The 23,122-nt window shown below is 34.8% G+C and overlaps 3 protein-coding genes across 7 annotated transcripts; 2 read left to right on the top strand and 1 right to left on the bottom strand.

Annotated features, from left to right (window-relative positions):
- Positions 1-931: 931 nt before the first annotated feature.
- On the bottom strand, positions 932-12,452 carry LOC130747365 (uncharacterized). Of its 4 annotated transcripts, none has more exons than XM_057600288.1 (11): positions 12,064-12,452; positions 11,452-11,626; positions 9,970-10,495; positions 8,978-9,134; positions 8,348-8,458; positions 6,925-7,555; positions 4,315-4,560; positions 4,012-4,081; positions 2,976-3,136; positions 1,594-1,660; positions 932-1,342 (listed from the first exon to the last, which is right to left on the bottom strand). In XM_057600288.1, exons 2-11 carry the CDS (start codon positions 11,587-11,589, stop codon positions 1,194-1,196), a joined length of 2,256 nt encoding a protein of 751 aa, XP_057456271.1. In that variant the 5' UTR covers positions 11,590-11,626; positions 12,064-12,452; the 3' UTR covers positions 932-1,193. The 4 variants fall into 4 exon arrangements, with proteins under 4 accessions (XP_057456271.1, XP_057456270.1, XP_057456272.1 ...); XM_057600287.1 differs by having other exon boundaries at positions 11,452-11,595; XM_057600289.1 differs by having other exon boundaries at positions 2,976-3,133; positions 11,452-11,595.
- Positions 12,453-13,708: 1,256 nt separating this feature from the next.
- LOC130747368 (endonuclease III homolog 1, chloroplastic) lies at positions 13,709-18,774 on the top strand. 2 transcript variants are annotated; one of them, XM_057600297.1, is made up of 10 exons: positions 13,709-13,994; positions 14,242-14,302; positions 14,849-14,908; positions 15,466-15,584; positions 16,059-16,125; positions 16,998-17,089; positions 17,298-17,435; positions 17,514-17,618; positions 17,999-18,082; positions 18,422-18,774. In XM_057600297.1, exons 1-10 carry the CDS (start codon positions 13,731-13,733, stop codon positions 18,572-18,574), a joined length of 1,143 nt encoding a protein of 380 aa, XP_057456280.1. In that variant the 5' UTR covers positions 13,709-13,730; the 3' UTR covers positions 18,575-18,774. The 2 variants fall into 2 exon arrangements, with proteins under 2 accessions (XP_057456280.1, XP_057456279.1); XM_057600296.1 differs by having other exon boundaries at positions 14,227-14,302.
- A 562-nt stretch (positions 18,775-19,336) lies between these two features.
- On the top strand, positions 19,337-22,761 carry LOC130747371 (gamma-secretase subunit APH1-like). The gene is made up of 6 exons (XM_057600302.1): positions 19,337-19,498; positions 19,623-19,778; positions 19,941-20,026; positions 21,268-21,393; positions 21,710-21,837; positions 22,361-22,761. The coding sequence occupies exons 1-6, from the start codon at positions 19,386-19,388 to the stop codon at positions 22,499-22,501; spliced, it is 750 nt and encodes a 249-aa protein (XP_057456285.1). The 5' UTR covers positions 19,337-19,385; the 3' UTR covers positions 22,502-22,761.
- The last annotated feature ends 361 nt before the right edge of the window (positions 22,762-23,122 follow it).

The raw sequence follows: 23,122 nt of genomic DNA, 5'->3' as shown, positions 1-23,122 counted from the left end.
AGAGCCAGAATGGTCCCAACCAATGTATAGTGGAGTTACAATTCATTCTTTCTATATTGCTTAAGATTGTAAATTACTGGATATTAGGATTAGATGTATATGCTCACATGCAAAAGTCTAAGGGTAGCAAGAGGAGCTTGAATATGGCAGCCAAAGTCGTAGATACCTTTTTTCTTTTATTGTTGTCACCAGCATGTTACATTTTCTTAAAAACCAAAGCTCGTGCTACATTTTCTTTAATGTGAACTATCTTTCACTTCATAATTTGGAAGGTTCCATTACAATCATGCCTACAAGTTTGAACTTTTAATCACTTGTACGATGGATTCAGCTAACAAATCACCATAGTTCGATTTCTTGTCGTAATCTATGAAACTTAAAATAATCTAAATACACTTAAAGCTCGTTTTCCCCTTAACTATGGTATCTCAGATTTAGTGGAACCACTATATCTCATATGGGGGGGGGGGTAGTTTGCCTAAAGAATGGTAGAACTAATAATGAGTTTTCACCGACTTGGGTTAACAACTAAGCATAAGTTCGGGGTTTAACTCATCCCCATCGATAAGTTGGGGGTTCAAATCCCCTCGCATCTACTAAAATCTTAGTTGGTGGGCAATCCTAGGTTCTCTTCTTCATTAACAAAAAAAACTCCATGTGTAAGTTATATTTTCATGATCATGATTTCAATTTGAGCATAGTTAAGCTATTCAATTCAGGCATCCATGGGCTCGTTGACAAAAAAAAGCACATATAAAAACGTTTTTGTATACATACCCTACTAGCTTTCTATGCAATTTTATTCAGCGTGATAAACTTTAAATTTGGAGTGAACATTGACATTGCAGCACTATTCAATCCTAACTCGCAAATATTACGTGTTGGTCTTTGGTAAAAAAAAATATCCTTCCACGCCAGAAAAGGAGAAAAGAAGTCAAAAACTAAATGATGAAATTAGATAGCTAAATGTTAATTTTTCAAGGAAAAATAATGTAAACAAGAAGTCCCACCATGAAGAACTTTCGTTAATTCCATCTAATCTAAGTCACCTTTGTGAGTTTAGCATGCCGTCAAGCACTAAACTACTCACTTGTAGTTGTACTACATCAAAATATAGATTAGTTCACAAGTTCCAGTCACGTTATTATAGATTGATTCATAAATTCCAGTTACATTGTTCCATACTTCCAACATCACTTGGCTGATTTTGCCATACTTCTCAAGTTAGTCAACATCTTAGCAGCAGCTGACTCTCTTGCTTCTTGAGAATCGGAACACAAGTCACCCGCATATGAACACTGAAACTCCACTCCTTTAACAGTTACATTAGCTTGGAATCCACCTTCAAAAGTAAAAATAGTTAAATGTGGTGTAGATCAGACTACATGATAAAATATTTCCTCAACATAGACATAACTACTGGTCAACAAGCATCACAAGGTGAACAAAAGTGCAATGATCTGGGGAATGATAGAATCTCAACTGTATCACATTTAATGTAATTAAAAGGTATGCTGCTAATGATGCATTACTCTATTAATGAGGAGAATTTATGCTGCTCATGGATTCTACATTTAGATTAGATTGTCTTACCAACTGATTGAAAAAGATGATAAGTTGGAAGGAGCCAGTTGTTCTCACGACATACACCATCAAGTTCCTGCAAGATTAAATAGTGTTCTAAGAACTTGCTTTCAAAGAAGATAAAGGGGATGGTTGGCATGTAGTGCTAATTAAACAAGTCATGTTCTAGTATGTTTCTTGAGGCAAGCAATATACCATGCCAAAAATAATATAATATATAAAAATGTCACTTAAGAAAAGAGACTTGCAGTAAGTAACTAAGTAGTATGTTAAACTAAGGTGCTTGACAAAATATGTATGCAAAAAGAAACCTCTGACATTCAGTCTTAGGAAGTAGCTGTGCAATATGTGGTCATATATTTGGAGAGTTGAATGAATTAATAACCTCTCCAATATTAATAAGTTTTTTGTTATACGGTAGAAATATGAACATTTGCAAAGATGAAACCGAGCACATGTATAACTACGCTATCTGAGTGCCATTGTTGAAATAAAGAATTTACACTTCCAACAGATCTTCCCTTTATAGTCAAATTTCATACTTATAGGGTGTGTTTGAGTAAACAACTTAAAGCACTTATGACAATATGCGCTTAAAAGCTTATTGAAATAAGCTCAAAATATAGTATAGGTAGGTATGAACACTTATAAGCTAACTTGAGCAGCTTATGGAAATAAGCTTAAAACAACTTATGGGTAGGTCGTAAGCTATATACATAAGCTCTCTCAGACACTTGTGTAAACGCTTATGCTACAACTTAAAACTCGAATAAGCTCTTTCAACCGAGGCCTATGTAATATACATCACTAAAATGGCTTGATAATTTAAAGCTACAACAGAAATTAATTTTAGTTCTCTTGTGTGAATGGAGTACATGTGCTTTATTAGGATGAATTTCATCTCCCTGCGACCCTGCTGTGAATAGTTAGAGGTGAATGACCTATCTTCAGCCTTAATTTCATGTGTTTTGTTTCTATTTCACCCTTACATTTTTATATCATTTTTAAGAATTTTGTTTGTTTATCTACTGCACTGTTTCTTATTGCTTATTAACTAATGCATCTATCTGGTTCCATACCCTAACATTAGTATTTTTATGAAATCACCATATTAGTTTCAGTATTATTAGCAATCATGTCTCTGCGAGAAACAATGCTTCCGTAAAACTCGCAACAACCATTTGATCCTGCATGTACAGCGCTAAGTAGAACAATAAAGCATCATATACATGGCAAAATTCTCAACCAAGCTTAAGATTATCAGGGTGTAATGATGTGAGTGAATGTGACTCTCATGGTAACTACTTTTCTGAAAAATTGAGGACAAGTTTAATGAACTACAATTACAAACACCAATTATAGACCTAAAATGTAAGTAGAAAATGTCTTGCCTGGCATGGACTTAGCGCGATAAAGACAGCCTCTGATAATCTTTTTCTCTTAAGAGGGAAGCTTTGTTGTCCACAAGTCCTTTCCTGATTCCTTACCCATACATCATTACAGCCCTCTATAATGGATTCTATCTTTAATTCAAACTCATCTTCCCCATCTACTTTTGTCAACAAGACACAAAAGTAAAATCAATGATTGTTCATGTTTGACATCGATACAGATTAAATAGAAAAGGAATAAATTACAGTTTACATAAGTTAATTACTTTCTCAGGATTTAATTCAAGAAGCAAAAAATTCATCAGGATCGTAGGATTGAAGTGATAAGAATATACCTAGATGCTATGCAGTTTTAATCTTCTTATGTAAAGGCTAAAGAGCCAATGTCATTAACAAATATTTTTCACATGCAAATCTAAGATCTCCTGGAAGCTTCAGTTACTGTTTACGGATAAATTGAGTTGGAGATCATATTAACAACAAAGATAACCAAACATAAATAACTTTAAATGGATTTCAAAAACATTATCTTTCAATATTGCTTCTTGCACCTAATATGCTTGTTGAATTCAGAATATCTCAACAATGCATGTATGGACATAAAAAAGAGTTGCATGGTTGTTGACTTCATGAGATCCTGGCACCATACTATAGGATGTTAAACTTATATGGTTATCAAATTGATGAGACCCTGACACGACTCATATTCCGTAGAAAAAATCATGCTAGTAGAACCCACAGATAGTCACCAAGAAAAAAACAAATGTGAGGACAAACTTATTGAACCAAAAACTTGCTGATGCCACAGAATGATATAGTCGGCTTTAAGCATACTGGGGCAAGCTGCCATTTAGAAGCTAGTAATCACTGCTTAGACCAGTATATCAGATCTGCTTGAGAGTTCCATTGATAACAAAAAAAAACTACTAAAAATAATGTATAGGATAAACCCCACAAACTACATAAAGAGAAAAAGTTTAACTGAAAGAATAATGCCTGGAGAAAAAAAAAATAACAAAGTGAAAGGAAAACATACCAGTTAACACTCTCTGAATTTTTTTTTCGCAATTAGCAATATCATCCTCTATCTTGCGTTGCTGAAGGGCCTGCAGGAAATAAGTCAGATGAATGCAAATATAGAGTTTCTGAGCATTAAAAATAGCCGTAAGGTAATCTTAAAATTAACCTAAACCAGTGAAGCAATACAGCTTAAACAGCAGTCAATGGGTGAAAGCAGTCATTTACAGTAAGGATTCAGTCAAATTAGTAGCATAAACATGCATATTTTTAGGATAAAAGATATTATTATAGCATAACAAAAGTAATGATAAAGTTTTACCAGCTCATTCCTCTTTCTTATCAAAGCAGTTAGGGCAGTCTGTGACAGTATCTCTTTTGAATCTACAAGAATATGGAGCTTCTCTACATCTGAGTTACAATGATTTGCAATCAATTTACAGCCATCTATTGTGTCTTTTTCAGATGAGGTATTGGGCCCATTGGCACAAATCTTGTGGCAAGAAGCAAGATTGTTGATTTCACTTTCAGTAATGTCCATGCTTGTCGAATCAGCCTGCATAGCCTGCTAAATCAATGATATTCAATTAGATGGGAGATAATAAACAATTGAATTAAACTCAAGAATCATGATAGCAGTGAGGTCCAGCTCATTTAGATTGAAACATAATTATGATGAGGTATAATAAACATTGGAATACAGCACATTCAGAAAACTATTTCTTGATCAGCAACATAATGATATATATTTTACAAATAGTTATACTAGGAGCAACAACGAAGTCTTCTCTCACCATCTGGGTCATTTTACATGCATCATGCGCTCCCATAATACACTGTCATGTATCACGTCTAAACACTCTATCGATAACTCACTTATCCCTAAATCTCTCTGAATTGTCTGACTAAGAGCATCTACATCGATAACATTCATTAAAGTTTCTACACTTTGTTTTATATTATTCTTTACAATTTCCCATGATGCCACATCATCTACACTTCTTTAAACATCTTCACTAACTTTTTACTCCAACCCAACAGCTATAAAAAATATCTTTTGTGGACCCCATGTTTTACTCAAACTTCTATTACTGTTAACATTTTATTACTATTTTGTACGTTTTTTTACTTTTTTATAGAGACACCGTTGCTTACTGCATGCACACACTCTTGCTTGTCCACACTGTGCATCCGTTGCTCTCCAACCATGATAAACTCGTGTCAGAGTGTCTTAAAGATTGCATCTCCGCAATGGAGATGCTCTTATAGTTCTTCTTCGTATTCCTCTATCTTTATCTAATTTACTATCCTTTATCTCCTCCATTTGGTCAATCCTTAGAAGCGGTTCTTTGACAGGTTTTCTCCTTACATGCCCCCAGACCACTTAAGCCAAGACTAACATATTTTCCACAAAAGGAGCTATCCCAACTTTCCCTCTAATTATGGTATTTTTATTCATATCTTGTCTTACAGAACAAGCTCATCTGATGTAACATTCTCACCTCCACAATACTTATTTTGTTCTTTTGCTGGCTCTTAACAGCCTAACATAAACAAATATTCAACATTTTGACAATTGCCAGAGACTAAATTAGCTGAATTCAAGAATAAAACAGATTTATTGCTAACGATTTGCAAAAAGTATAGGAAAGCAAGATGAAGTTCGATCTCAAGGGGATAGCAATGCATATAAAGAAATATTTTTGGTACATGTGCAGAGGAATTTTTTAATAATTGAAGTATGGGAAACATTTAATTAATTTGAATTAGTATAACTAGATCATTTTTTCATACTTACAGTTCGGAAATCCTCTTCTGGAATTTAACATAATTATTGCAGACCTGAGTCTTTCTGCTCTCATGGACGCATATGGTTTAGTTCAATTTGTGTAGGATTATAAACAAGTGTCAACGAAAGATAGTAGATATATTGATTGGGTAATCCAAAATTAGATAGTTCTGGAAAAATGATCATTTCGTAAGTAAATTTGATTGCAACATATCATTCACATAAATATCAATACATTTTTTGTTTTGTTTTGAGTATTCCTTTTCCTCTTTTATACCTAAAAAACAAACCCGGTAACTTCAACATGTTATTAGAGTGATACCATCCTTCCATGACTTGTCCCATTATAATTATGCTGCCAAGTTTCCAGAAAATGAAACTCTACCGCAATGATGTCATTATATCCATGACTCCTTTCTTATCATTGCCCGTGCACAAATTCTAGCCACCCTTTCTCTCTTCTGTTCTCTTTTTGCCTATGGGTTTTCTGTTTGTTACTCAGACAATCTGTCTTAAAAGCCTTGGATCAGTTCATCTCATTATCATATTTTTCTACTGCAACCTCTGTAGCCTTTATAGCTTATATCCTCTTTTGTCCTAATCCTAGACTAGATGCAGTCTGGTAGCCCTAGCTATCCCAATGAAGTTTGGTCCCAGGCTGTCCTAAAATGTGGTCTAGTCACAGCTGTTGTCCCATATACAGTTTGGCACCATCTCTTGTCTCAAATGCAGTCTGGCCCTAGCTATTGTCTCAGAATCAGATAACATTTGTCCCCAAGCTTTTCGTCCTAGTTGACTTTCCACTCATGTTTTGTGGAGTCCATATACATTTTTCGTCTAAAAGGGTTACTGTGCAACAAGATTAAAGCTTAGTAAGCTTTAGCCTGAGGAGGAGTATTAGAATATATTATACTTGATTGTATTTTAAGAGTAACTTATATTATCTCAAAGTATTATTGTCCATATTTCCTTATTTATCATGATTTGCTTCTAGTATTTAAATGAGGTTAGCGTTTTATCATTTATAATAACATGCAACATCTCATTGACATAAGATCAATATAGTTTCATTATTCTTATAGGTAAATCCCTTCCTTGGTTAGTTAGTTAGTAGAATAATCAGCATAAGTTCAAAGTTCAAACCTTAACAGTAATTGCAGAGCAATTTGAGTTATACTGCACAGATGGCTTGTTGGCATCCAATTCATGCGGCTCCTTGATAGAATCCGATAGTCTAAGTGTACAGATTTTATTGTTCTCGTTCTGCTTTAGCATCTCAATGATTGGCTGACTATCAAAATCAGTGAAGGAGAACTTATTTCCAACCTTAACAGCACTTGCGGAGCAATTTGAGTTATACTGCACAGATGGTTTGCTGGCATCCAATTCATGCGGCTCCTTGGTAGAATCCGATAGTCGAAGTGTACAGCTTTTATTGTTCTCGTTCTGCTTTAGCATCTCAATGCTTGGCTGACTATCAAAATCAGTGAAGGAGACCTTATTTCCAACCTTAACAGCACTTGCGGAGCAATTTGAGTTATACTGCACAGATGGTTTGTTGGCATCCAATTCATGCGGCTCCTTGATAGAATCCGATAGTCGAAGTGTACAGCTTCTATTGTTCTCTTTCTGCTTCAGCATCTCAATGCTTGGCTGACTATCAAAATCAGTGAAGGAGACCTTATTTCCAAGGGATTCATTCACTTCAGGGATGTCCAACATGATATTTGTCTGTGTTACCCTTGAAATTTGCAGACTATTTGAGAATGCTTCTCTGCCATGGTAGAAGATATTACACAGATATCAGCCTCGATATGTAAAACAAATAGTAGCCAAAGAAAGTATAAAATGGAAACAAATGATAACTAGAGGATCATTATGTTATGTCAATGAGACTTCCAATAAGAAGGTGAACTTGGAATCTATTTCTGCAAACCATCCAAACATACATATTACTCTGAGCAACAGTGTTCATCATTATTTGGAACTCTCATACATTAACCTCTAACCTCACTTTGTTGCTTGCGGCACATCCGCACATGGTAATTCTAAGTAAAATTGAATTTGAACAATTAATAACCTCTTCAGATTCTGTCGGGATCAAGGCTTAAGAATGCAAGAACCAAAAAACTTTTCGAAAATTTCAGGTCCTTAGCAAATCCTACTGTAAGGATCCCACATCAAAATGGGTATATTATGGCCAAAGTGCTTTGTACGAAGACTTGGACATCCTCGCCCCTTGAGCTCACTTTTGAGATTGAGTTAGGCCTAGATTATAATACCGCAGCAATATGTATTTAAGATTGTAAAAGCACCAAGTAGCCACTGAAATTAGTACTTTTAGATGTGTCTATGATTTAGGCACAAAATAAAATTGGTTTTAAATAGCAGATATTAGTTGCGCTTTTTTATATTCTCAAAGGATGCCAAACATATGAGCTCAAGACAAGAAGTATACTTGATGAAGCCACGAAGCATAAACTGAAACAGCATCACTTATGGAATTTGGGATGCAACATACTGCTAAATTAATCTAAAGTATTTTAGCAAGGAGAACCCCACCAACCTAGAAATCCACTTTGAGATTATTTCAGAATAAGGGAGCACATGTAAGTAATCCACAACAGGAGTGATCGTCCAACTGCCAGAACTCTTCTTGACCAAAGGACCCTGCAAGCTATGCAAGAAAAAGACAAATTTTATTGAGAAGCATATGCAGTTTTTATTAACAATCAGTTTTACTTCTCTTTGTGATGATCATTTAAAAGTCTAGAGACAAATATCAAAGATTAAAACCAGAACAACCATTATTTCAGGGAAAATGGAATTGGCAGCTCTACTTAGTGTGAAAGTCATTCTATGATGCTCTATTACACCCCTTACGATAATATTGCAACATTTTCACTAGCAAGTGATATCCTGTGTTCAGATTTTTTATTTTTTAATATCAAAATGAAAGGTTAATATACCAGTTAGTTCTCAAAGATTTACAAACTAGTTAAATTTGATTCAGTAATGATTTTAATGTGTAGTGTGAACATGAGTAATATTTGATTTTGCAGCAAAATAGTAGATGAACCCATCTGAATGACAGACAGAAATGGGCACCAAAGGAAAAAAATGGTGACAGCAAGGCCAATCACCGTTGAGACCTGAGCTACCATCCAATAGAAAAACAATAGAAATTTAAGCGAACCTTTCAATTACATCTTTGAGAGGAAATGGATTAACCTCCTGACCGACAGACTGGGACTGGGAGCACTGCATTATATAAAAGCGAGAAGCTGCCTTCTCTTTGCTTTGAGAATAGACAGTGTAGCTATCCAAAAGCTTAACATCAGTAGAATCAATACCTGTACCACAGTTAAAGAATCATATTCAACTATTCATGTATCCGAAAGCAGCTGTAATAACTCAAATTAAGAGATAATGATACATTAACTAAGAGGAATTAAAATATGAGGCAAAGGTATTTCTAGTATACAAAATAAAATTTTTTAGAGAGAGAAGGACAGAACAAAGTGATGACACAATAATAATCTCAAATTGACATGAAGAGCAACCTTAGGTATAAATACAACATGATTCAGGTCTTATTTTCCCCATGCCATATTGTCATCATCACTTGGTAAAATAAATTGGAAAGCGGAAAATCCTATAAATAAGAATGTCTCTTGATCTGTTCTGGGAGAAGTAGAACAAAGAAATCCCACATTAAGTTGAAATATGGCCAAAGTACTTCTTATAAAGGATGTGGTAGGTAATCCTCATTACAGGAGCTAGATTTGGGGGTAGCACTAGATCCAAACCGAAATCCTAATACGGTATCCGAGCCTATCCCAAGATCTAGAATCAGTTTGCTGATTTTTGAGGCCTCCAAGACTCAAGCAGCACAAAATCCGGCAGTAAAAATTAAGATTGACTTGTGGCCTAAGGTTCAAACTAAAAGATCAAGTCCAAACTGGAGATTTAGAACAAGCCACAACAACTAGAGATATAGCCAAAGTAGTCTTTATAAAGGATGGACAATGCTCTCCCTACAACCTAGCTTTAAGAGTTGACTCAAGTCTAGTCAAAATTCTAAGAATCCATGATGCGAATTCATGCATAATGACTGAAACACAAAACAAAATTACAAAAGTTGCAACGAATGCCATGAAAATATTTTCCTATAATAAGGATAACTACCTGTGGCTTCTCTTACAGCGGAATACCCAACTTGCAGAAGTACATCTTCATTGACTTTTAATTCATCTTTTGTAGTATTTCTACTGGCTCTTTTCATTCTGTACGTCAATTTTGTTCCTGATGCAACTTCAGAAACTTGGCTAGAGGTGTCTAGACTTTTTTCAACCACAGACCATACCCCCATAGTAATAGAACCAAACGGCAAAAAGCAGTACTCCTTCTTGCTGTCAATTAGAAGGATAGCAACTTTCGAAATGGGCCATCCCTCTATATTGGGAGCATTCTTTGATGCATCTAAATACTTACATACATTACATGCACCCATAATCGTTTTTTCTGTCAATGATAGCTGCTTCTCCACATTAGTGAGATCATCTTCATTTGACCCTAGCATAAATTTCATATACGCTAGTAAAGGTGGCTTCAGAACCACAGTCAACTTGCAAAATTCATCAAATGGAAGATATGCTAGCTCTGGGTGCAGCTTCCTGTGGTAGTAGTTGTACAGTAAGACAACAGAATGCACCTAAGGCCACAACCACAGACAAATCAGTAAATCGAGCAGTTGGCCAGAGGTATTCATATAAAATCTATAAGCATATATATTCATGTGACTGCTAATTTGTAAATCATAATGAAATAGGAACCAGGTTTTTTTTTCTTTCCATTTTATTTTGTTGAGTTGCATGGAAACAAACATAAAGGTACCAGAAAGCTGCATAGAGGTGCTCCCCAAGGTACATTTCATATTAAGAAGTGGAAGTGGGAGATGCATTTCATATTAATAAAGTTTATAATATAAACTAATAAAGCAATTCAGCTTATTTGTTTTATTTATTCTGGACAACCCTGACAAAGGAATTGAATCATGAGGGTTACTGAATGATCTGAAAAGCATTTAAAAATGTAAAATATCTTATCATTTAAAGTTGCGATGTGGAGTCTTGGATAGGGATATGATGTATGTAATCATCATAGCATTTCAAAATGTCATTTGAACATTGCTATATATTATGAGTATTCGGAAAGAATATCAAACTAATATTTATTAGTTAGAGTACCATGGTTAAATTAAAAGGGTGATGGATGGTTAATGGCAGGATAAAATACTGTCTAAAGTCTAAACAGAAACTCGCTTGAGGTAAGCAGATCAAATATCATAAGCAGCGGATTGCAAGCTGTTTGAAGAGTTCAAAACATTGTGCACAGTATAACTAATTGGTTTCATTTCACTTGGAGAAACTATTATACTATGCTTTCTGTGCTCCTTGCAGGGAAAACACATACTGTAACTAGAATCTGGGCTATGAGGAAATCATAAAAGTGAGAAGAAAATCCCTAAAATCATACAATCATCCTCCAAACAATGAATAAAACTACCCAAAAAAAGAAAAACAGAGTAGCTCAAACCAGTATCCAAGTAAATCACATAGGTTAATCCTTGACTGTGAAAAGGAAGGGGGGGGGGGGAAAGATCCTAACCTGCTTGACAACTGAATCCTGTTGAGAGAGTGTTGGATTATCTCGAACAGATGATTTTGCTGGCAGCAAAGGATCAACCAAATAATCAAGGAATAACTTAACTGCATCCTCAGTTGGACACACATCTGATGAAGCCATGTTCTCCTATCAAGTGATTTTCAAGGCCAGTCAGTTGCTACATACATAGGATAAGAAAACCAACAAAAACACCAATTACTATTTAACACAACAAGCTTGCAAGACAAGTGCTGTTGCATAAGTCCTTTTGTGCCCTTGTGTGTGAAAAAAGGGAAACCCTAAACCATCAACATTACTCAAAAGCATTTTCAAAAATATATTGATTAAGAAAACCACAAATTTTATCAAAACAGAAAGAAACTTTTTAACCACACAAAAATCATTATATGAAAAAAAGAACTATTTATTTTTATCTAAGTGACAAGAAACTCAGTCACACAAATAAACAAGCACATGGAGGGCTTTGCCTTAACACTGCATGACTGAACAATGAACATGCATGCTGATGTGCTGTGATCCTCTAAAACCAAACTTGAGGAATATGGATTTCAGAAATAGAGAAATCCATTCCATTTCTCAGAAACAAGGTGTTACCTGACAATGTTAGAGAGCTGAAGCAAGTGCTACAATGTGAATGCTGTGTTTGAGTGTAAAGGCGCCACCTTTATCACCTTTCCTTTGAAAACTCAATACAGGAGAGAAAACCCAGATATAAATAATCGAAAAACCCAGAAATGCAAATGCAGAGAGAAATTGAAGAGAGCTCAGACAGAGTAACAGTCACAGACAGACAGTGTCGTAGGTGAGGAAGACAGAGTCAAATGAATTCGAATAAAAAATCCATTCTGTTTGATTGATTCGTATAAAACACTTTTGTTGTTCTGCAAAAGGATTTGCATTTTGGGAAAATTTGTCAGAATTCAGAAAGGTTCACATGGGTTACGTTACGTAGATCATTCATTTTGTTGAACCTTTCAATTGGGAACTTGTTCTAGCTTCTGCATACTTTACCATTAATGTTTAATATTTAATTATTAAATAATATTTTTTATTTTACTTGAATATAAATGATAGAAATATAGAAGTTTGGCATCAATTGTATAGAGACAGCTCAAACACCACATTTTTTGTTTTTATCTCAAATGGATAGTGGCTCAGTTTTGGATGAAGAAAAGTTTGAGTAGGTAGAATTCTATTACTCAAATGATAGTTTCTCTTTTTTCAATTAGATATGATATATTCACATTCTATTTTCTCTCATATTTCATTTATTTTCTTTTTGTTTCTCTTTCTTTTGTTCTTACCTCATTTATCACATCTCAATTTTATCTCTCTTTTTCCTTTCTTTGTCACCTAGTGGAGTTTGAGTGGTGTTAAAATAACATTTTTGTTTTTCAACTGAGAAAATTGGGAAAAAGTTTAGGTTGATTCAGCTCATGTTAAGCTTGCAAATTGGTCATCAACAAAGTCTTCACACCAACAATAAGAGTGGAAGTGTGGAAGACACAACTTTCTAAATCAAGGTGATTCATCCTTATCAAATAAATCAATATAGTTGAGTAGAGACTGACTCACTTAATACATTAAAGGTTAATATCATAAAAGCTTATTTAATTAATTAATAGTATGTCATATCTTTAAAATTTGATTAGTTCACCGTGTGAAGAAAATTTCACGTGACTATCGGGAAGAAAATTTCATGTGACTACCAACAACGTCTAGAATAGTCAATAATAGTTGTGTTTCTTAAGCATCTAATTGATAGTTCGACCCCTGAACGATATGTATTTAAGAGAGGCTTGTAAACATAATATGATCTCAAAATCTCGAGAGGATTAATCTCATGACTGTTGGGATACATGATGACAAAAAAAATTACATGTAAGTGTATCAAAATTGAAGTGTTACTTTCTTTTAAAGAATTAAAGTGTTATTATAACTGGTAAGGTGAGACGTAGTGATTAACTCACTTCATTCCTTAATCGTGAGGAAATAAAACGCATATTATAATTGTTTGCTTACCGCTTGTTATGAGCATATGCGGTAAAGAAGGGATAATTAATTCCTCTCATCAATGATACCATTGCTATGAAGTTAAACTACTAATGATAATGATGTAGTTTTCCAATGTAAAAAAAATACTAATACCAAAAAAAAGTAAAAAACTAATGATGTGAGTTAATGCAAATAATTTATTAATTAATTAATAAACACCTGCACCATGCTTCTTATGCAAGCACAATCTATAGTTTCAAAACCAAATGTTGGTCGTTTCCGCTCCTCCTCCCTTGTCTGGTTTGAGGAGAATCCAAGCTTTGATCATGTCTGAGACACCACGACGATCTTACAAAGCTTCTCTCAGCAATACCAACACACCCACCTCGCTTGTTGAAGGCTCTGATTCCTCCAACGCCGCTTCTTCAGTGTCCCAACTTCGTGTCTTTGTGAGAAAAAACAAGAGACCCAGAAAAATGACTATGGAACTTCAACAAAAGGAGCCTCCTCCACCAACCCAGGACCATAAAGTAAGCACGTTTTCATCATTGATTGCTTGTTTTGGCATAAATTGATCAATGGGGTGATGGGTGTCTTTATGAATAAAAGTTCCATGAAATGCATAAAACTTTTTCTTCATATCAAATTTATTATTCCCTAGTTTCCCATTTTCGTGCTGTTATGATAAAGTTTCTGACTTGCAATGTGGGTATTTTTAGTTTTTTAATGTGATTTGCAATGAAGAAACTTATCATATATTAGTTTCTGTGTATGCAGAAGCTTGGTCCACCTGAAATTGAAGACTTTGCATACAGTGGAGCAAATGTGGCTGAGTGCAGTAAGTAGCACCTCTTTCCTTAAGTTTGCAGTGCTGGTATTACCTATTTGGTTATTTCCCACCTTGAACCATTTATATAAGATGTATTCTTGTATATGCTTGCATATTTAAATTCACTATAACTGGCATGGTCCCTCCCCAGGGGTTTAATGAAGTGTTACAGAAATTACTATAGTTATTTCCAGGTGATTAATCCTATCTATGGTAAATATATGAAGCAGAAATAAAAAAGGAATAGGTAAAGACTAAAGAGTAATGATTTTGGAAGGGTGCAATAAATTAACATTAGTCAATGCTGATACTTGTTTCATTAGTTGGTTTGGAGTAGCTTGTAAGTAATTAAGAAATATTAATGTTCTTCTGCCTCCTAATGGAGATTGGAGAAGGTAACTGCTGGCTATTGTGTATTGGTCTTGCTTGCCCAATCAGGAGTAGCAGTATGTGTGCATGTGTCAGAGACACTCACTGCACATATCAGTCATTTTCATCTTCTCTTATTCTGATTATAGGACTCAGTTCTTATAGAAATAGCTTTCCTTTTTCCAGGAAAAACAGAATCGGTCTCAGATGTGGTCCTAGCAGAAGTTGCTTCTCCAACACCCAGCGGTAAGAACTAATAAGTGATACAGTATGTAGTTGCAAAATGCTATTGTTTTAGGTGTTTTAATTATTTTTCCAAATGTTTCTCCTCTTTTGGTATTGCAAAATGCTTTGAAAATCATTAGATCAGGAAACCTAGGTAACAATTAATGTAGCCAAGCAGGCTCTCACTCAGTAATTTAACAATGCTTGCTCTTTATAACTCATTTGTTGGATTAAAATATGTGTACTTACTGCTTAGTGAACACGGTCAATTAAAAATAGGATTTCGCTGACCTTCGCAATTTTTGTCCCGCCATATTGCATCTAGTGTACGCACCCAAGTACAAAATGTTTGTGTGTTGGTCAAAAACCATGCCTTTTCTCGGAAATGTATTTAATGAATTGTATTTTATTCAATTTGTCACATTAACCATGTACATAATGATTCAATCATCTTGTCACCATATTATTCATTTGAAACTGATAGTCTAATATACTTCCAGTTCCATCTATTTTGTCTGATAGCATGGCCCCACCTTTAGTCTAGGAAGCTTAAATTATTTAGTTCATGTATGATATAGGTGAATTACCTGCTCACTGGGAAAAGGTGCTTGAGGGGATTCGCAAAATGAGGTGTTCTGCAGAAGCACCGGTAGACACTATGGGATGTGAGAAAGCTGGAAATACTCTACCTCCTAAGGTCTGACTCTGTATATACTGCTGTCATTTTGATCTAAAGGGGTAAAGAGAAGCATTTATTTGTTGGTTTCTGTCTTGGTTAATTTAAGAAAAAGTGGTTATGAAATATTTGAATATTGAATAGAATTTGGCTCATCACACAACCTTTTGTAACAGAACAATGACAGCAGGAACACTGTTGATTTGATAAACCGATAGCCATTCATCTACCAATGCAGCTGTTACTTTTTCAATTAGTTGATAATAATAAATTAACAATTGAACTAAACCATTCAACCCCTTGTGTGCAATCTTGTATCGAATTGAATGGTTGGCTTGTCACAGGGTTTTTTATCGTTCATTTTATATAACTATTCTTTATGAATTGTTATGACTTATGATCATGGGAGCATTGTAGTTCTTTTAACTTCTATATATTGTAGAAGCACAATATGAATGAATTTACCCTTATCTAAATTCTTATGTGTATGATTAGGAAAGAAGATTCGCTGTCCTGGTATCTTCTCTTTTATCAAGTCAAACCAAGGATCATGTTAATCATGGTGAGTACATATGCCTTATGAAGTTTATAGTAAAGATGATTGTTGTCAAGTTTCCTGGCTTTTGTGCACAGAGATGCATTCTGAAATAATATTATAGTAGTGCTGTTTTGTTGATTTGGTCAAATGCCCTGAGGCACACAAGCTTCATTGAAGTATGAGATTAGCAGCTTTAATCTTCAATAAGAAAATGTATATTATCTCAGAGCACCAGAGGCAGAATTTATCTCATATTTACTTATTGACATGGCGAGTGAAGAGAAACTGAAAACATTGGTTGTCATGTGATATGAGATTATGTGTCTAGATAGTGATGATTTATTGTGGCTTGTCTTGTTTTGAATTGAGGGAGTTTTGGATTTGGGCAAATAATACTGAAAGTCTGAAACATGATAAGATAATATGCCAGTGTTTTAAGTTCTGAACCTTGGAAAATTGGTAGGTTTGCCACTGTGTTAAAACCCATCCACTAAGCTGTTGAAAGTGGGATTGTGATTCATCTGCAGAGAATGCTTTTCCACAGCTAAAGTAATTTAAATAAATGTAAACAGATAATTTATTGTGATGGTAGAAAGGTGTTGCCCACCACTTTAAAGAGAGCAAACATGTATTCTTATGAAACGTGATATAACTCGAAGAAATGGTAGAAGGAAAAAGGAGGAAACATAAGAAAAAATAGATAGTTTCTGTGGTTCTTGATATAAATGAGATTTGACAAAAAATTATGCAGCCATTGTACTTTCGGCCCCAAGGTGTTGTTTACTTTGGTCTTGGTGTATGTGATTTATACTTGGGGTTGTTGCTGAATTATGTTTGTAATATTTCAACTTATGAAAAGGTTCTAGTTCAACTTACAAGTTTTTTGTTAAGAATAGGAGCAATCCAACGTCTACTTCAAAATGATTTGCTTACGGCTGATGCAATCAACAATGCTGATGAAGAAACCATCAAAAAGTTGATTTACCCTGTATGTCCCTTGTTTCTTTTATAGATACTGCCTCTCGTGTTATTCAAGTAATTTAGATTTAGTGGCAAGTTAAGGAAATATACTTATGAAACTACCGGTAATTCCTTAACTTGTTTGTCATCGTGTCAATTTCTTTTAGTGTTATGTTTGTTTTGTAATATATTAATTGAATCTGTGCTTGTACCTTTGGATATTCTTTTTTTTCCAGGTTGGGTTTTATACAAGAAAAGCTACTAACTTGAAAAAAATTGCAAATATTTGTCTCATGAAGTATGACGGAGACATACCTAACTCACTTGAGCAACTACTTTTACTTCCAGGCATAGGTCCTAAGATGGCACATTTGGTATGCATAATGGCTTTTCTAATTCAAACCATATGTTGCATTAGTTTTCTAAACTTCATTTTGTCACTGGCACTGTAGGTTATGAATGTTGGATGGAACAATGTCCAAGGCATATGTGTAGATACTCATGTCCACCGCATTTGCAATAGGCTTGGGTGGGTGTCAAGATTGGGCACAAAACAGGTACGTTGGTGCTGTTGCAGATATGATAGTTAGGTGGCATTCGTTCATGTATGGTCATTATGTCCTAATTTATTTGTTGCCTCAACATCTTGGTGCTGTTGCAGATATGATAGTCGTGATGATAGTTTGTAATGCACAGTACTTTACTTGTTTTCTATTGTTATTACATTTTGTTTTTGGTATACTTTATCGTTAATCTGCAACCAATATTCATTCATATGTTCAATAAGCTACCATATCACTCTTATAGATCATATGAAATTCTTCAACGGTAGTTAGCAAAATCAAACCAGCTCTTTCAAGACTTGGGTTTAGCTTGTTCTATTACTGTGCTTCTAATTGTGACACTTGAATATTACTAATCCTTTTCAATTTGGCAGAAAACTTTGACACCTGAACAGACACGAGAGGCACTGCAAAGGTGGCTTCCAAGGGAAGAATGGGATCCCATAAATCCTCTATTGGTATTTCCAACTCTGTCCAAATCATACTTGAACAATTTTACTGTCATGTTTTGCTATAAACGCTTTGCTTCATTAGGCAAATTAGTGCAATACTGCAATGCAGTGTGTTTGAATTATAGAATAATAGTTGAATGTAAGCTTTCATCTCAATCCATAAGAAAAGTTTTGTTCACCTTTTCTCTCGAAGTGAGGGTAATATCCGTTTGCACCGGTGTGTCAACGAGTACCCAAACATAGCAGTAGTTATTTTGCATAAGGAGTTTTCACTTTGACTTCTTGTTTCCTACAATATGGTATCATATCCATGACATCCTTTTGTTGCTTTTTTGTTATGCATAGGTTGGATTTGGACAGACAATTTGTACACCTCTAAGACCTCGTTGTGGAGAATGTGGCATAAGTGAGTTATGTCCATCAGCGTTCAAGGAGACCTCAAACTCAAGCCCTTCTTCCAAGTCCAGAAAGTCCAGACTCAACAAGAAGAAGCTTTAACATTGTCCCAGAAACAAGCCAAGAAACTTTAACAAAACTAATTATTTTGGATTTGGGTTCCTTTTTTTGTCCCATATTTAACATGAGATGAGATATATTAGGCTCACATTGCAACCAGCAGCATATCTAGATATGTATATTTTGTACAAATACTTGTATTTGGACCTTGAATGCTTAGTGGACCTGAAACTGTTTTCTTTATAGAGACTTTATCTTTTTTTTATCATTACTCTTTAGATTCTAAAGAAAAAAAAGGAAACAAATGTGAGTTTGTTGGTAAAAATTGTGTAATGCTCCAGATTGTTCTAAACAGGAAAAAAAAATAAAACAAAGGGTTATGATAATAATTATGTGTAAACTGTAAAGCATGTTATGTGGGGAGATAACTAGTCACCCTCGTTTGATTTCGTGCATGCTAATCTCTTTTCTCATAGAAATGTGACTAATTAATTATGTTTTACATAGCATGACTCGGCTCCTTGTATTGAGTACTATCTCGGTTTTTGAATACATACGAGTGCAATTTATTTTCCCGATGTACCAAATATTTTTTAATTTCCACGAGGCTTTGGGCTTTTTTGCATTATTGAGATGGCTCAATCCATATAATTAAGTTGAGTTTCTTTAGCACAATAAATTTGACTATTGACAAAAACAACACACTAACAGTAACTGGGCTTAAAATAACCGGTCCGGACCAAGGATCCGGTTCGAAAGAACGAACCCGAACCGGGTCGTTCCTGCAATTTTTGTCTTGAGTTTTCTTCCTTCAATGGAGAAAGGTGAGTGAAGCAGTGAAGAAAAGAGAAGAATGACAGTATCAGCAGGAATCGGTTACGCTCTGGTAGCACTAGGACCATCACTCTCCATCTTCATCTCCGTCATCTCCAAAAAACCCTTCCTCATTCTCACCGTTCTCTCCAGGTTCACTTCGATCTCAAAATTCACTTCGATCTCACTGCTTTTTGTTTCAATTGTTAGGGTTACTGTTACTGACTTCAAATTATGCTGCTGATTCGGTTCAATTTGTGGCTTGTTGATGATGCAGCACGCTGTTATGGCTAATCAGCTTGATTGTACTGTCTGGAATTTGGAGGGGGTTTCTTCCACTGAGTACAACAGCTTGGTGGCCTTACGCGATTCTCATACTCTCTTCCATTGCTTTCCAAGAAGGGCTCAGGCTTTTCTTCTGGAAAATATATAAGTAAGCAAGGTTCAATTGCATCATCATCATTATTGTGTTGTGTGATTTTAGGAATTTTTACAATATCATGAAGAAATTGATGACATTATGCTGAAGCTGATTTTGTGTGTGGATGGATTGATGTTTTTATTGTTTCCTCCCCTGTTGGTTGTTGTTGTGCAGGAGGTTAGAAGATATATTAGATGCTTTTGCTGACCGAGTTTCGAAACCGCATCTTTTCCTAACTGATAAGATGCTGATTGCCCTTGGTAAGAAAATGGAGGCTTTCTCTTCCTTAATATTGCATTTATTTCTAGAGAATTTGGTTGAGTAACTTTGAATGCGGATTGTTTTAAGTAATTGAAAATGTAGAGAATAAGTGAATTTACCCGTGTTTGGATAGAGAATTTTAAAATCGTTGAGAATTTAAAATGCACGGAATTGTAATTGCATTAATTTAAATCCTTGTATTTGCCACCATCAACCCTATCATTCACAACCGCCACCCTCACTCCCACAGCACCGACCACGAAGCTACGCTCTGCCACTACACCCATTTAGTTCTTCTTCTCTCGCTACAAGAACCAGTTAAGTCCCTGCTGTGAGGACCCTCACAGGTGCTGAGGTACAAATGGAGTAGGATGGTAGACAGGAAGAGGTACTGTCCTGAACAGGACGAGACACTCTAGTGTCGGGTTCCGACACTGCACTGCTACTGAATCTGTTAGAGAGGGAGAATTGGGTCTGTCAAAAGGAGGTATATGGGGTTTTCAGGAACATGGACATTGTGTTCACCTGTGCAGAATTTTGGAAATTCTCACTGTAATGATGTTATTTTAAATTCCCTTTGTTTAGTTTAAAATGAAATACCCGATTGAAATGCATCTTATTTTAAATTCTGTGTTTTGAATATCCAAACAAGGTATTTTGATGTGATTCATTTTAACTACCCTCTTTAATTACATTGCCTCCTAAAATAACTTCATCGAAACACACTGTTAGGGTAGGTATTGAGTGTCATATGCTTAACAAAGCTAATAATATTGAAAATAGTAATTTATGTTTTTGATCTCTAATGTTTGGAAAAACATTCTTTGGGAACTGATTTGAGCTTATGTTACAACAGAAGTACTTAAAGTATCTTATGATATGCTCTTTTAAGCCGATTTCAATAAACTTCTCTATATGCTTATGGATAAATGCTTTGTTTGCATAACTCTCATACGATAAAAGCTTATTGAATAAACATTTAATTTACTATCTGAAAAAAAATTTGTTTATCCAAAAGCACCCTAGTATGATTTTGCTTGCTTCTCGAACAATCTTGCTGATACTGCATACTCTTTTCCCCCTATCTGTTGGAATTTAACCAGATCCTTAATTGAATTACGATAAAATGAGTCATTTGTTAAATACTATTTAGAAAGGGAAATGGTTTATTTGATTTAGATATATATTATTTATAATAACCTCTGTTATTAATAGATTATCTGTTGCATATTTTTCACAGCTGGTGGTTTGGGCCATGGTGTAGCCCATGCTGTGTTCTTCTGCATCAGCCTATTAACTCCTGCATTTGGTCCAGCTACATATTTCGTTGACAGATGCTCGCAGGTTCCATTTTTCCTTCTTTCTGGTGAGATTTCCCTCACTGCTGGTTCCTATATACATGTATGTGAATAGCATGGAATACTACTTCAGAATTTCGGAAACTTTTGTGCCTGAGGTTTATAACTGCAAATTTATTTGATTAATGTGAATCTATAGAGATGGGTTAGAGTTGATTATTGGAACATTGAGTTTGACTTTCCTATTAAGCCTCAGTTTTCGTCCTTAAACAACCATAGCTATACTTTTTGAAATTTGAAATTTGAATTATATAGAGATATTGCGTTTGAATATTTCATTTATTTTCTCAGATTTGTTCACCCTTTTTTTTATACATATTGCAGCACTTATTGGTCTTGCATTTGTCACGATTCACACATTCTCAATGGTCATCGCGTTTAATGGGTATGCAGAGGGCAACAAAGTGGATCAATATTTTGTTCCCATTGTTCATTTTGTTGCAGGAGCAGTGGTAAGATCTCACACCTTGAAAAATATATTCTGCCCTATAATTTACAACATTAACTTGTAACTAGCCTTCTTTCTTTCTGTTGTTCCCTTACCTACATCAACATATTAGCTATTATCCAGCTAATATCTATAGCATTAAGCCATGCATTGACCTCAGGAAAAAGCTGTTCGTCTGTGTCATTTTAGCTATACAATGAGCATGGTGAATTCCTTATTTATTTTATTAGCAATCAAGCCAAACAAAGAATAGCAAGTCAACCTTGAATAGCTTGTAGATGACTCGGATTTCTGTGGACTTCTTTACAGTGCAATTTGTTGTGTTGTTAAGTTAGCATTCTGTGAAACTTATCTGCTTGAATTTGGATAAAGTTCAGAAAGAATCAAAAGGACCCCTGGATATAAATATACTTTCAATTATTGTTGTTAATTTGGAATTTAATTATGATTTCTTTATGACATATCTTTTACTTCAATTATTGCTCAAATTTTTACCCGTTTCATTGACCTGATGTTTCCCTATTCAGACAATGGTAAATTTGGCACCTGGGGGTTGTACTGTTGGCATTCCTCTCCTTTACTTCGTAACGTTCTTGACCTTGATTCATTGTGGGAGGATGGCTTGGAGAAGATTGACAGAAAACTCAATCAGGCTGAGCAACTCTTAGTAGTAAGTGATAATCTTTTGTAAAAAGTCCTGTCTTAGATTGCTTCAGTCCTCGCCATTCTGGTTGGAATGTGTAGAATTCCCATTTCTTTCATCGTCATTGGGTCAGGGTTATGGAGGTCTTGGTTGCACAAAAAGTTTAATGAAGTCTAGGACGTTTCATCATTTATGTTCAGGGAAAAAATGTAGATCAATCAGAGATTCTTGTATACATGTTAAAATTTGAATTATGAAATTCTAAAATCCTTTTTTTCTTTCTCATTAATGTAAGATATTTAATTAGATTTTTTTTGTTAATTTAATTCATAAAATGAAGTAAATATAAGAAACATACACACATGTAAGTTAGTTAGTTTGTAATTTGTACGTATGTATGCAGATATTTGAATTCGATATGTATATATTAAAAGATAATTAATTTAAATGTGAATTTGATTTGCAGACACTAGTGGTTAATTTGAATTCTAGAAAAGAATCTAAAAAATAATACGGTTGTGTGGGGATTTTTTGAAAGGTCATGTGGTTGTTTGTGAGAAAGAGTAAATGAATACTTCATTCATGTTTAATGTGTAAAAGTTATCATATCCTATCATATCCTATCCTGACCACCAAACGGGCCCTA

This window comes from Lotus japonicus, chromosome 3 (assembly GCF_012489685.1).
Source record: "Lotus japonicus ecotype B-129 chromosome 3, LjGifu_v1.2".
NCBI classification, from domain to species: domain Eukaryota; kingdom Viridiplantae; phylum Streptophyta; class Magnoliopsida; order Fabales; family Fabaceae; genus Lotus; species Lotus japonicus.
This window is presented reverse-complemented; position numbering and strand designations above follow the sequence as displayed.